This window comes from Chrysochloris asiatica, unplaced genomic scaffold, assembly GCF_000296735.1.
Source record: "Chrysochloris asiatica unplaced genomic scaffold, ChrAsi1.0 scaffold00006, whole genome shotgun sequence".
Taxonomy (NCBI): Eukaryota; Metazoa; Chordata; class Mammalia; order Afrosoricida; family Chrysochloridae; genus Chrysochloris; species Chrysochloris asiatica.
The window spans coordinates 32,028,446-32,042,387 of NW_006408524.1; the positions used below are offsets into that span (position 1 = coordinate 32,028,446).

Below are 13,942 nucleotides of genomic sequence, written 5' to 3' on the forward strand. Positions count from 1 at the left end.
AATTAAATGAAGAAACATGTTAAACTCAAGGGAATTTTTAATAGGTTACTTGCAATTGTTATTGCAGGCAACAACTTGTACATGATTTTATTTCCAAATCCACAAAAAAACAAATTTTATACAAATCAGCACTGTAAAAATGTCAATTACAGCCCCAGAGGCTTTGCTGGCAGAATTGTCTAAATTCTAGGATATGGGAAACAGGTTCTCTTTTCTGGAATCATCTTTGTTTTTTTTTTCCTTTGTTTTTTTTTTTTTTTTTTACAAAAAAAATTTACAAGTGAAATGTTACTACAAAACTTTTTATAAGGAATTTTTGCAAAACATTTACATTTTACCATCAACTATTTCTTTTTTAAAATCATTATGTAGATTTAATACCCTATGCTGCACATCAATTTATGTGGGATGACAACTTAGTGACATGCATAAAAAAACACCACAAGGCATTAAAATGAAGACTTAAATACAAATATTGTTGCAATAAAACAGTTATAAAATTGAAAAATAGGACCTAAACATCATGCTTATCTAAGTTTGACAAATTAACTTTTTCTCCTAGATTACACACTTTTATTACTGCTCTCATGAGAGTGTGATAAATAATGGCTTAACATCAAGTTCTAATGTAATCAGCAACACATACACAAACCTAACCAAAGAAAGTATACTATAAGAAAAAACTATTCTAACACTGGAATTCTACCATGATAAATACAGAGCTTTGCACTGATAATTACAATAAAGAAAAGTTTTATAATGGTGGCAAAGGGAATGAACAGTGAAATGCCATTAAACAAGACTCTACTGCACATCTGTGCCCTATTATAACAGCTATATCCCACTGAGTCAAATAAAGGACACGGAAATTTACGATTCTTAGAGGACAGAAAAGTGGACTCCGAATGGTATACAGAACACACTGTCAAAATATTTCTAATTCCAGTGGTGAAATGTGCACCTGCTAACACAAATTAATATATTTTATATGCTATAAAGCTATCCAGACTCAGTTTGATAAATTTACAATAGGTCTCACTGTTGATTAAAAAATAACTTTCATTTCTGATCAGCATACATAGGTATGCATTAAAACGGGTTCATGGGATAATGGTGCAGAGTGCTCATACTTGATATTAACAATAACAACAAAAAGTCACTCCGAGGAAACATGATTAAAACATTAAGAAAATTTCTTTGCATAAAAAAATTTATAGCACTGATTGTGTAGCATAATGATAGATAAAATATATATTTGATGTTTCAGTTCCTATATAATAAAATTAAAATTAACACTACCAAATGCTCCTCTGTACCAAACAAAACAACAAATTGATTCTGATGTTTTACAGCCAGATACATCAGTTGTAAAGAGTACATTAAATAAAATATACAAAACAATTTACAAAATCCAACTAAAATTTAAAGACTCTGTTACAAGTCTACAAAAGCTTTAAGAAACTTGAAATCTATAACCACAGTGTAAATTTTTTTTTTCCTTTAATCTCAAAGCTTTTTTATACAAACTGAAAGCACAAAAGACCTTCAGTTATATATAACGCTACAAAGGGCTGGCCTAAAGTGTACATAGTGTAAACAGTGATCATTACAGTATTTCTCCTTCATCAAAAGTACATGAAACATCACAATTTTGGAAGAGAATGTGCATGAGTACTAGTCTTCCTGAAATAATGGAGAAGATACAAGAAAATATGGATCTATATTCACAAAGTCCCCAAACTAAAGGTATTAATAAACCAAGTAGGTAAAAAATTTAGTGTTCAAATGGTTAATTCTATTAAATTATGATTCTATGTAAATACTTTTTTAAAACATGAAACACCTTACTGTTTTAAGTTATTTGTACAATCTGAATTTTTTCAATTAAACTTTTGGCCAGTTTTCCTAAGGCCCTTTCCTGTAAGACCCTTGCATTAACAAAGAAATAATTTTTTTTTTTTTCTTTAGTCACTTATTTGACTGAAAATTATTCTGATTTTTAAAAAATAATTTTGTTTTATAATAGCAAATCTATTATATACTTGTTAGGCTGTTTTTAATGGAAAATTCAGTTACTGATATAAAGATATTAGAGTATGGTTATAAATTTCCTATCAATCTTCTAACACAGTACTAGAAATAAATGGAATTGGCCAATTTTAGTAGAGAGAAAAAAAATTTAAATGGAGTCAGAAGACAATTTTCTGCTGGCCTTAGAAGAGGTGTGCTAATTCTTCCTTTGGCTACATAGTCCAAACATAAAGAATTCTGCATTGTCAACATAACTCATACTTACCGAGATGAAGCTACAGAATGACTTATATGCTATTCAAATATTTCCAATATAAACAATTAATATGAATTTTCTGGTTCAAACTGGAGTTAGAAATGTAATCAATAGCAATCCTAAGTTTTACAACTTTTCTTGTTAAGCTGTCTCATGTTCTTTTTCTGAACCATTTATCCAGCATTTTCCTAAAAATTTCAATCTAAAATTTAACCTAAGATTTAGTTCTAAATTCCTCTTTTGTCTCCAAATGGAGAAAATAATTGGATTTCACTGATTGTCGGCATACACACTACTATAATGTAGTGGTAATAAAGATCTGAGACACATCTCAGATTACTTTTTTGGAACTCACCTAATTCAGCTGTAGAATTTCTAACATTTAGAAAAGACGGCCAAAATTATTTTAAGTTGATTTTCAAAATAATCAGGCCAACGAAATACAGCATTATCCCTATCATTAGTTAACTATCTGTTTTTCTGTGCTATTGAGAAAAAGAAACACATGTAAAATATTACTGACTGAATTTATGAGAAAGTACTTTCAAGTCTAATTAAGATCCAGCCTGCAAACTAGTGAGATCTTTTAAAACAGTTAACACATGATATTAAGAGAGGGGAAGATTCATTTTAAAGGTTATGTGATATAGTTCCAAACAGCTACAACTTATAATATGGAGGAAATACTTTTCCATCTGTTTCCAGTACATCATTTGCTTCCTGTAATTTAAAAAATTCAATGCTTTATGTGTTGACCCAAAATCTTGGAATACATAAAAGCCAAGAATGAAAACACGATTTCCTACTCTGTAATCCACTTGACCAGCCCATTCCGGATATTCAAAGGTGTGTAAACTTAAGTGCAGCACTAGAGGTCTCGGTATAAATAACTTTTCAGAATTCTTCCATATTGGTTGAAACATTGGGAGTTGCTGGGTTTGAATCTTGAGAAATGGCTGCAACTGTGACAATTCTCGGGGAGCCAAGCACCTCTGTAACGGATGAGTCCAGTTCTCCGGAGGTAACAATGGCAAGGGCTGTCCCACCGCCTTTCTTATTCTGGTGCGTTTTGACATGTTTAGAGAGATGATCACTGCGCATAAACCTTTTAGAACATTCCGGGCATTCAAATCTCTTTTCACCTGAACAGAAAAATAGTAAATAAATTTACATATATTTCAAATAAGGTTACAAATTTAAATCCTTTCTCTTCTGGTTAATGACGTACTTTTGGACTCACGTTTGACTAACTCCAAAACACTATCTTTTACCATTTTACCTTAAAATATCATCAAGCAAGCTATGCAATATAAGATAAAAAAGCATTTGGTTTATAATAAAAAGACCGACTTAAAGACCTGGTTCTGTTAGAAACTGGAAATAAAAACTGGAACAAGTGAAATATTCCCTTGTTTCCTTGTTTACAAAGTAAGACGGTCTCTAAGAAATGATCTCAACACCTCCCTTCAGGTGTAACAATACATTAATAGTCAAGGCTCACGTCCCCCTTTCCATAAACTGCTTATTTGGGTTTTAGTTTTAATCCCTATAGGCATACAATATATTAAAACTATTTGAAATAAAATAATGTAATGATTTAATAATATCTTGAGTTTCATCACAAGGTAAAAATAGGAGGCAAGCCCAAGCTGCATTTTTCAATTTAATAAAGCTTTTAGGTTTCACAGAATAAAACTGTAAGAGAAATCATTTCTAGTGGAACTAAGTATTCTAGGCTTTGGAATAAAGCTTGAATTTTTTTTTTTGAAATGATAACTAAAAATAAAATCAGCTCATCCTTGTGTACAATGCATGAAGCCCATGAAAATTCGGTTAACTGATATACCCTAACATACACAATGGATCAACCACTAGGCTGCAATTCTAATTTGTTAAAGGAATGTAATCATGTCTCTCCTGGCTAACAGTAAACATGGATAAGAAAATTCAGTTTGGCTGATTTCTTTACTTGGCTCTACTTTCGACATCTTGTTAAGTGCTGTGGGTCAGTTCTGACTCATAAGGAACCCTGTAAAGGGCTTCTAAGGGGTGGTTGGTAGGTATGAACCACTGACCTTGAGGTTAGCAGGTCCAGTGTTTATCCTACAGTGCCACACCAGGACTCCATCTATCTATGTACCGACTTATAAATTATTGTTTGCTGAGCTCTGGTAGCGTAGTGGTTACGAACTGGGCTGCTAATCTCATGGTCAGCAGTTCGAAACTATAAGCTGTTCTGTGGGAGAAAGATGAGGCTTTCTACTCCCATAAAGATTTATAGCCTTGGAAACCCTGTACAGGGTTGCTATGAGTCGGAACCAACTCCACAGCACATAACAACAACAACATTACTGTTATTGGGAGTCATGGTGTGGCGCTGTGGTTCAATGCACTGGACTGTAAAGTCAGTTTGCACTGCAACGTTGGCAGTTCAAGCTTACCAGCCGCTCCTTGAAAACCCTATATAGGGTTGCTATTGGTCAGAATCTACTCAATAGCACTTACCAACATTACTGTTACTGCAGGATTGTATATGCAACAGTATTTACCATTGTTACCTACCTTCCAGTGTTTTCCTTTGCCTTTGTCATGTTGTGCTGACTTCTCCCTTATTGTATATTGTTAACCCAAGTTAACATGTTTACTATAAACTTAGTGATTTTCCTTCCCTCCCTGTCTCATCCCTGGTAACCATAAAAGAGATGTTTCCTTCTGTACAGAAGCCACTTAACTTTTTATAATAGTGGTCTCATACAATATTTATCCTTTGTGATACCTTACTTGATTTAGCCTAATGTATTCTATGTTCATCCGTGTTATTAAGTGTTTCACAAATTCATTGTTATTCATAAATGGTGCACAGTGCCACATGGATGGATTCCTGGTATGGCGCTATAGGATAAGCACTGGATCACAAGTTTGAATCGCAAAGTTGCTGGTTCAAACCCATCAGTCGCTCTTGGAAACCCTTTATAGAACTGCCATAAGTCAGAAGCGACTCAAAGGCACTTAACCACCACCACAAGTATTATATTGTGTGTATGTACCACAGCTTGTTTTTCCATTCATTTGTTGATGGGCACTGAGGTTCTTTCCAACTTTTTGCTCTTGTGAATAATGCTGTGATGGACATGGGTGTGTGGACAAAGCAAATTAATTTCTGAGCTTCAGCTTACCCATCTATAAAATGAAAATGTGGATCTTTAAGACTTTGTCTAACTTTAAATTTTGCAATCTAATCATTTTTCTTTTGTAATAAAATGAGAAATTTGAAATGGATTTTTAACTGCCTATAGTTTTTTGCCCTTATCTAAGTGCGCAGCATGCCTAAAATTGAAGTCACATTAGTCCACAAAGTAAATGTTCTACATCCTACTTTGGTGAATAGCGACTGGGGTCTTAAAAGCTTGCAAACATGAACCAGAGCCTCCACTAGCCTGATACCAGAAGAACTAGATGGTACCAGGTTACTATTGTGATACTGCCCTGATCAGGAGCTCAATTGAAGGCCCTGGACAGAGTGGAAGAAAAATGTAAAACAAAATTTAAAGTCATAAAAGCATACCAGACATACTAGTCTGATAGAGACAGGAGGAATCTCCGAGACCAAGGCCCTCAGACACTCTTCAAACCTGGAACTGAACCCACTACTGGAGATCACCTTTCAGCCAAACAACAGACACTACTGGTCACAGCTGGGTGATCAATCCATGGTGGCAATTTAATAAGTACTTATTAATTGTGATATCATTCTTGAAGTCAGTCATTTTCAACAAATATTGGCTCAACATCTTCAATGTGTAAGACACTGATGATACTACACTGAACAAGTGAGAGCCTGTGACATTCAGGAGCTTACATTCTTCAGGAAAAATAAATCAAGTCCCAGCTACTAAGGAGCAAACTGGGAGACGATATAGACATGGCGTGTGTGTTTTCTCTACTCTCCTAAGCAGTGGTGGTATTCATCTGATTTCAAGCAATAAAGCTAGTTAGTCTCAAAAGAGCACTGGCGGTGCTGTAGGGTAAGAACTGGACCGCCACTTGAGCCCACCAGTAGCTTCCAGGGAGAAAGATGAGGCTTTCTGCTCTTGTGAGGATTTACAGCCTTAGGAATGCTGTGAGTCAGAACTGACTCAACAGCATCTAACATCAACAGTTTCAAAATAAATGACTTTTTGTTGTACAATTAAATTTTATTTAAAGACAAATACATTTCAGTTTATGACCCTTTCCATAGAAAATTATGCTGTGATGTCAGACAGTATATAAATTTTCAACTCTAGCAAACATGAATGTTATAATAGTTTATTTCAGAATGCTTGGACTAACCATATACATCATTTCTATATTTATAACTATTTTAATTAATAATACACAATTAACTATTAAACTTTAGGTATTACTTACTGTTGGTAGGCAGAATGGCCTCCAAAAGAGGTCCACTCTAATTTACACACGCTGTAAACGTGTGACTTTTTTTGCAGATAAACTACAGATATGAACTTTACTGTATCGAAACTACCAGCTGCTCCGTGGGAGAAAGATGAAGCTTTCTACTCCAGTAAAGATTTACACCCTTGGAAACCCTGTACAGGGTCATTATGGGTCGGAACCGACTCAATGGCACTTTAACAACAACAACAACAACATAGAGAGACTACTGTGAGCTATAGAGGTAGGCCCAGTCTAATGACATAAGCCTTTAAAAGAGAGCGTTTTCTTCGGCTGGAGTTGAGAGACGAGCAGCAGAAAGAAGTTAGAGATGTGTGAGTGTTCTGACCTAGTACTGCTGGAAGGTGTCACACAGACAACGTGAGAAAGAAAGACTGGGTCCCAGCCAGTCAGCAAGCAAGAAAGGAGACAATCCAAATGACAATGGTAGCAGGCTCTTCCCCATAATCTTCAGTAACAAACACAGACCTACTGACACTTTGACTTTGGGATTGTGATCCTCTAAACATAAGACCCAGCCAAGTGTACGCAAGTCAGTGCAAGAACACAAATACAACTACGAAAGATACAACTTTAAAAAATTTAAATCCTACAAAAAAAGTAAATTATAGCTGTATGAAGTTGAGAATATTTTCCTGGGCTTATATGCCACAAGTACATCTTCTTTGTTGTTGTTGTTAAATGCCTTTAAGTCAGTTCTGACTTATAGCAACCCTGTATAGGGTTTCCAAGGGACAGCTGTTGAGTTTGAACCACCAACCCTGCAGTTCAAGCTGACCTTGAGGTCCAGTGCTTTATCCTAAGTGCCCCACCAGTATTCCATACATCTTCTTTGGTGAGGGGTCTATTCAATTCAAATCCTTTTGTCATTTTTTTTTTTTTTAAGTTGGACTATTTGCTCATTTACTGAGTTTTGAGAATTCTTTATGTATTCTAGAGACAAATAATTACTTATGTAATTTGAAAATATGTTTTCCTATTGGTGTGTTATATTATCATTCTCTTAACAAGATCTTACTTACATAGAAGACAAGATTTTAGTTTTTATGAAGTCCAATTTATTACTTTATCATATTATCAATTATGCTTTTTGCATTGTAGTAAAACCTCTACTGAGTTAATTTCTGTACAAGGTAGGATATCTACATATAGGTCAAGATTCTTTTTTGTACCTGGTTGTCAATTCTTCCAACCAATTGTGGAAAAGACTATTATTCCTCTACTGAACTCTGTTGTACTACTATTTATGTGGATCCACTCCTGGACTCTAGCCTACTGATCTACAAGTCCTTTGCATCAAAACAACGCTGTTCTTGGTTACTGTAGCTTTATAGGAAGTCTTGAAATCACATAGACTGTGAATAAGCCAACTTTGCTCTTCTTTTCAAATTGTTCTGGCTATTCTAATTGCTTTGCCTTTCCACATACATTTTAGAATCAACTTATTTTACAAACGTTGCTGGAATTTTGAGTGCGATTACACTGAATCTGTAGATACAGTGTGGGAAGAAGTGTATCAAATAATATCAGGCCATTCAATTCATGACTATGGTGTATTTTTCTATAAATTCAGGTCCTCTCTGAATGTTTTTATCAGTGTTTAAAATTTTCAAGCTTACAGATGTTGCATATATTTTGTTAAAATTATGTTAAATCTTTCAATCTTTTCATGCTATCTTACAGAACAGTTTTTTTAAACTTTACATTTCTAGTTGTTCATTATATGTAAAAATAAAATTTGTTATTTATTTACTTTGTATCATGCAATCTTGCCAAAGTTATTAGTTCTATAAGACTTTTTTTTTTTTTGTAGATTCCATGGGGTTTTCTAAACCGTCAACTAGATTGCCTACACATAAAGGTAGTTTATTTCTTCTATTCAAGTAAAGTACGTCTTTTATGATATTTCTTGTTTTAATGCACTGGCTAGGACTTTCAGTACTATGGAGAATAAAAGAATAAAAACAGAAATACACCTCATTCCTTATCCTACAAGAAAGTATACGTGTCCTTCCTCCTTAAGTATAATGTTGCCAGTAAGCTTTTGATAAATGTCTACTCAATTCTTAGTTTGTTCAACAAAAAATATGCAGAGTTTTGTTACCTCTCATTTATTTTCTCATCTACTGAGATGATCATGTGATTTTTTTTCTTCTTTTGCCAGTTAATATGTTGTTAGGTGCCATCGAGTCCTATCTACAACAGAACAAAACACGGCTTAGCCCTGGGCCAGCCTCAGAATCCTTGCTGTGACTGATCCCATTGTTGCAATTACTGTGTCAATACATCCACTGAGAGTCTTCCTCTTTTCTACTTTACCAAGCATTATGTCCTTATTCACCAGTTGGTTTTAAGATGAACTCGTCCAAAGCACATGAGATGAACTCTTGCTTCCTTGCTTCTATTTGTCTGGACTTCTTTCAAGATAGATTTGTTTCTTCTTCTGGAAGTCCACGGTATGTTTAATATTCTTTGCCAACAACACAATTCAAAGGCATCAATTCTTCTTCGGGCTTCCTTATTCACTACACTGCTTTTTGCAAGCACATGAGGCCACTAAAAATACCATGGCTTGGGTCTGGATCACTTTAGGCTTTAACACGCTATATTTGTCCTGGGGCAAATACTGCCTTTTTCATCTCAAATAGCTGACTGTTCAAAGGAAGCAACATCTCTACTGTTGTTGGTAAATACCGTCTAGTTGGTTTCAACTCATAGCGAGCCTGTACAGGGTTTCTGAGGAGCAACTGGTGGGTATGAACTGCCGATCTTGTGGTTTGCAGTCCAGTTCAGATCCACACCAGGAGTCAGGGTCCACCTTACAATCCTGTATATTGTTTAGTTGAAAACTTAGGAATAGGGGTGAGTTCAGTTTCCAGGCCTGAAGGGTGACTAAGGGCCATTCCACCAGCCTCCATTCGACCAGTAAGCCTTGTCTTGAAATGATACTGATTTTCCCCCACCTTTCCCCCACTCTATCCAAGAATTTCTAATGTGATCTCTTTCAGAGTGGCTGCCAGTCGTTCTTGGGTACCATCTAGTTCTTCTGGTCTCAAGGTCATGGAGGTTGTGATTCATGTAGTCATTAGTCTTTGGACTGTTTTAATATGTAAATGGTTTTCTTTGCTACTCATAGGGAGTCGCCAATAGTTACACCTTAGATAGTCACTTATAACTTTCTAAGACCCTAGTCATTACTCAGCAAAGTAGGATGTAGAACTTTTTCTTTGTGAACTATGTTTTGCCAAATGACTTTGATGTCCTCTGGGACTATGCCCCAGAGCCCCTAGAAGACAAGAAGAGCTATGGAAAGAGGAGGGATGGAAATAGAAAACACAATGAGGAAGGTGCTTTTACATTGTGGGGGCTATAGTCTGACATGAAACAAAATAGGCATGGATTGTTGACTGGAAAACTGATTATACACTTAAAAGAGATCTTTTGCAGCAGATTTGCCCACTGTAATACATTGTTTGATTTCTTGACTACTGGTTTCATGGATGCTGATTGTGAATCCAAGCACAATAAAATGCTTGAAAACTTCAATCTTTTGCCCATTTAGCAAAATGTTGCTTGTTGGTCCAATTGTTAAGATTTAATTTTCTTTATATTGAGATGTTATCTGTACTGTATGCTGTAATCTTATATAATTTATATAAATTAAGTGCTTCAAGTCCTTTTTACTTTCAGCAAGAAAGGCTGTGTCATCTGAATATTGCAAGAAGTTATTGAGTCTTCCTCCAGTCCTAATGCTATAGTCTTCTTCATATAGTCCAGCTTCACAGATTATCTGATCAGCATACAGACTGAATAAGTATGAAAGGGTACAACCCTGATGTATACCTTTCTTGATTTTAAGCCACACAGTATCCATTTGTTCTGTTAGAATGACTGTCTCTTGGTCTATGTATATGTTCCTCATGAACACAATTCAGTGTTCTGTAATTCCCACTCTTTGCAATGTTATCCATGGTTTGTTGTGACCCACAGAGTTGCATGCCTTTGCATAGTGAATAAAACACAAACATCTTTCTGGTTTTCTTTACTTTCAGTTAAGATCCATCTGACATCAGCAGTGATATCTTAGGATCACCTTTCTTTGAGATGAGCACAAATATCAGTCTCTTCCAGTTGACTGGCCAGGTAGCTATCTTCCAAATTTCTTGGCACAGATGAGTGAGTAACTCCAGCACTGCATCCACTTGATGAAGCATCTACATTGGTATTCTGTCAGTTCCTTGAGCCTTGTTTTTTGTCAGTGCATTAAGTGCAACTTGAAATTTTTCCTTCCATATTATCAGTTCTCACTTATATGCTATACTTCCTGAAATGGTTCAAAGTTGACCATTTTGGTACAGTGACTCTGCATATTATTTCTTCTACCACTTTTGATGCTTCTTGTGTCATTTAATATTTGTTCATGTTGTTGTTGTTGTGTGCTAAGTCAATTCTGATTCATAGTGAACATTCATAGGGTTTCCTTGAGCCGCTGGTAGGTGGGTTTGAATTAATGACTGCAGAGTTAGCAGCCCAGTATTTATCCCACATTGCCACACCGGGGCTCATTTTGCCATCAGAATCCTTCAACAATGCAACTTGAGGCTTGAATTTTTTCTTTACATTTTCAGCTCGAGAATTGTAAAGCATGTTCTTCCCTTTTGGTTTTCTAATTCTAGGTCTTCACACATTTCATTATAATACTTTGTCTTCTTGAGCCACCCTTTGAAATCTGCTGGTTCAGCTTTTACTTCATCTTTTTTTTCTTTTGCTTTAGCTATTGGTAGCGTAGTGGTTACGAGTCGGGCTGCGAACCTTAAGGTCAGGGGTTCGAAACTACCAGCTACTCCGCGGGAGAAAGATGAGGCTTTCTACTCCCGTAAGGATTTACACCCTCGGAAACCCTGTACAGGGTCGCTATGGGTCGGAACCGACATTAAGGCACTTAACAACAACATTGTTACATTTATGAGCAAGTTTCAGCGTTTCTTCTGACATCCATTTTAGTCTTTTCTTTTTTCCTGTCTTTTAAATGACATTTTGCTTTCATCATATCTGATGTTGTTGATGTAGTACCACAGTTCTTTGGTCATTAGTGTTCAATGTAGCAAATCTATTCTTGAGAAGCTTTCTAAGTTGAAGTAGGATATACTAATGGTTGTATTTTGGCTCTTTGGCTCTCATGGACTTGTAATTATCTTTAGATTTTTTTTTTTTTTTTTAATGTGTCATTGTGAATTATGTGGTAGTTTACATGGGAGAACATTCGTCCTATTGTTTCATTGCCATTGTTACAATCCCCTCCATGCATCATCAACCAACCACAGGATATCTCCACGTCATCATCTCTGCCTCCATCTCTAGTGTCACTGTTTCTCTGGGTAGGGTCCTGCACTCCGCTATTCTCCCTTGAGGTCCTAGGGATCTCCGCTCCTGGACTGCAAAGTCAATCACTCCCCTTCTTTTGTCTTTAGCTTTAATTTGATGGTCTGTTCTGTAGTAGGTCCCTGGTCTTGTTCTGACTAATGATAATAGCTTCTCTACCGTATTTTTCCACAAATACAGTCAATTTGAGTCCTTATGTATTCTATCCAGCGAGGTCCAAGTGAGTGTAGTGTATAGCTGCCATTTATATGTTGTTGAAAAAAGGTAGTTGTAATGTGTAAGTTGTTAGTCTTACAAAATTCTATCATGTGATTTCCAGCATCATTTCCATCATCAACGCATAAGTTATCCAAGTGGCAATCCTTCTCCAGTTTCAACTTTGTATATTCCAATCAGCAGTAATCATCAATGTATTTTGATTGTTTATTTGAGCAATTTCAGACTGCAGAAGTTGGTAAAAATCTTCAATTTGTTAATCTTTGGCATTATTGGTTGATGCATAAATTTTAGTAATAGTTGTATTAACTGGTTTTCTTTATAGGCAGATATATCCTATCATTGACAGCATTATACTTCAGGATAGATCTTGAAATGCTCTTGACAATGAACATACTATTCTTCAATTTTTCTTAAAACTTCATAATAAGCCTCATGATCATCCTGTGTCCTTTGAGAAAAATCTATAAGACTATTCCTTTCTTTCCAAGTGACTACAATTTTCATCACTCTTCTCTCCTTCAGACAGGGGAGACAAATATTTGCACCTCAGATGACCACTCATGAACTTTTAAGATCACATAACATACTCATCAAAGTAGGATGCAAAACAGAGTCTTTGTGGACTATGTGATGTAAATAGACCATGGTGACCCCTAAACTATGGTTCTGAGCACACAGGCTCAGCAAATTATTCCATCAAGGTGTTAGGTAATATGAAGACTTTGATCTTTATCTCCAATTGAAGTAATTACTTCAATTCCTCTTCACTTTCAGTAAGCAAGGTTATGCCATCTACATATCTCAGGTTGTTAATGAACTTTCTTTCAACCCTGATGCTGTGTTCTTCATGCAGACCAGCTTCTTGGATTATAAATTCAACATGAAGATTGAATAAGTATGTTAAAAGGATTCAAATCCCAGCAACTTCCTTCGCTGATTTTAAACTGTGCAGTTCCCCTTGTTCTTTTAGCATGACTGTCTTTTAGTCTGTGTATATGCTCCTAGAAGCACAATTAAGTGTTCTGGAATTTCCATTCTTCACAATGTTATCCATAATTTGTTTTGATCCACACAGTCCCTCATTCCATAAACTCTTCTGAACCTGCCTAGGATTTCTATTGACGCACTGTTGTAATCATTTTTAACTGATCTTCAGCATGTGATATTAGTGATGTTGTTATTGTTGTTAGAGGATGTCGAGTCAATACTGACTCATAGTGACCAACAGAACAAAACACTGCCCGATCCTGGGCCAACCTCACAATTGTTGCCAAGTTTGAGCCCACTTATGCTGCCACTTGGCCAATCCATCTTGCTGGGGGTGTTCCTCTTTTTTTCTGACCCTCCACCTTACCAAACATAATATACTTCTCCAGTGACTGGTCCCTCCTGACAATATATCTGAAGTATGAGAGACGAAATCAGTCCATCCTGACCTCCAAAGTGCCCTCTGGCTGCACTGCTTCCAGAGCTGTTTGTTCTTTTAGCAGCCCATGGTACTTTCAATATTCTTCCAATACCATAACTCAAATGCATCAATTTTTCTACGATCTTTCTTATACACTGTCCAGTTTTCGCATGCATATGAGGTTACTGAAA

The 13,942-nt window shown here is 35.9% G+C and overlaps 1 protein-coding gene across 1 annotated transcript in view; it reads right to left on the reverse strand.

The window, feature by feature from the left end:
• Positions 1 to 2,647: 2,647 nt before the first annotated feature.
• Positions 2,648 to 13,942, reverse strand: part of SP4 (Sp4 transcription factor) — an 81,445-nt gene continuing 70,150 nt past the window's right edge. The window contains exon 6 of the mRNA XM_006832224.1: positions 2,648 to 3,429. Within this exon, the coding sequence (XP_006832287.1) occupies positions 3,182 to 3,429 (248 nt within the window). The 3' untranslated portion in view covers positions 2,648 to 3,181. The remainder of the gene's footprint in view (positions 3,430 to 13,942) is intronic.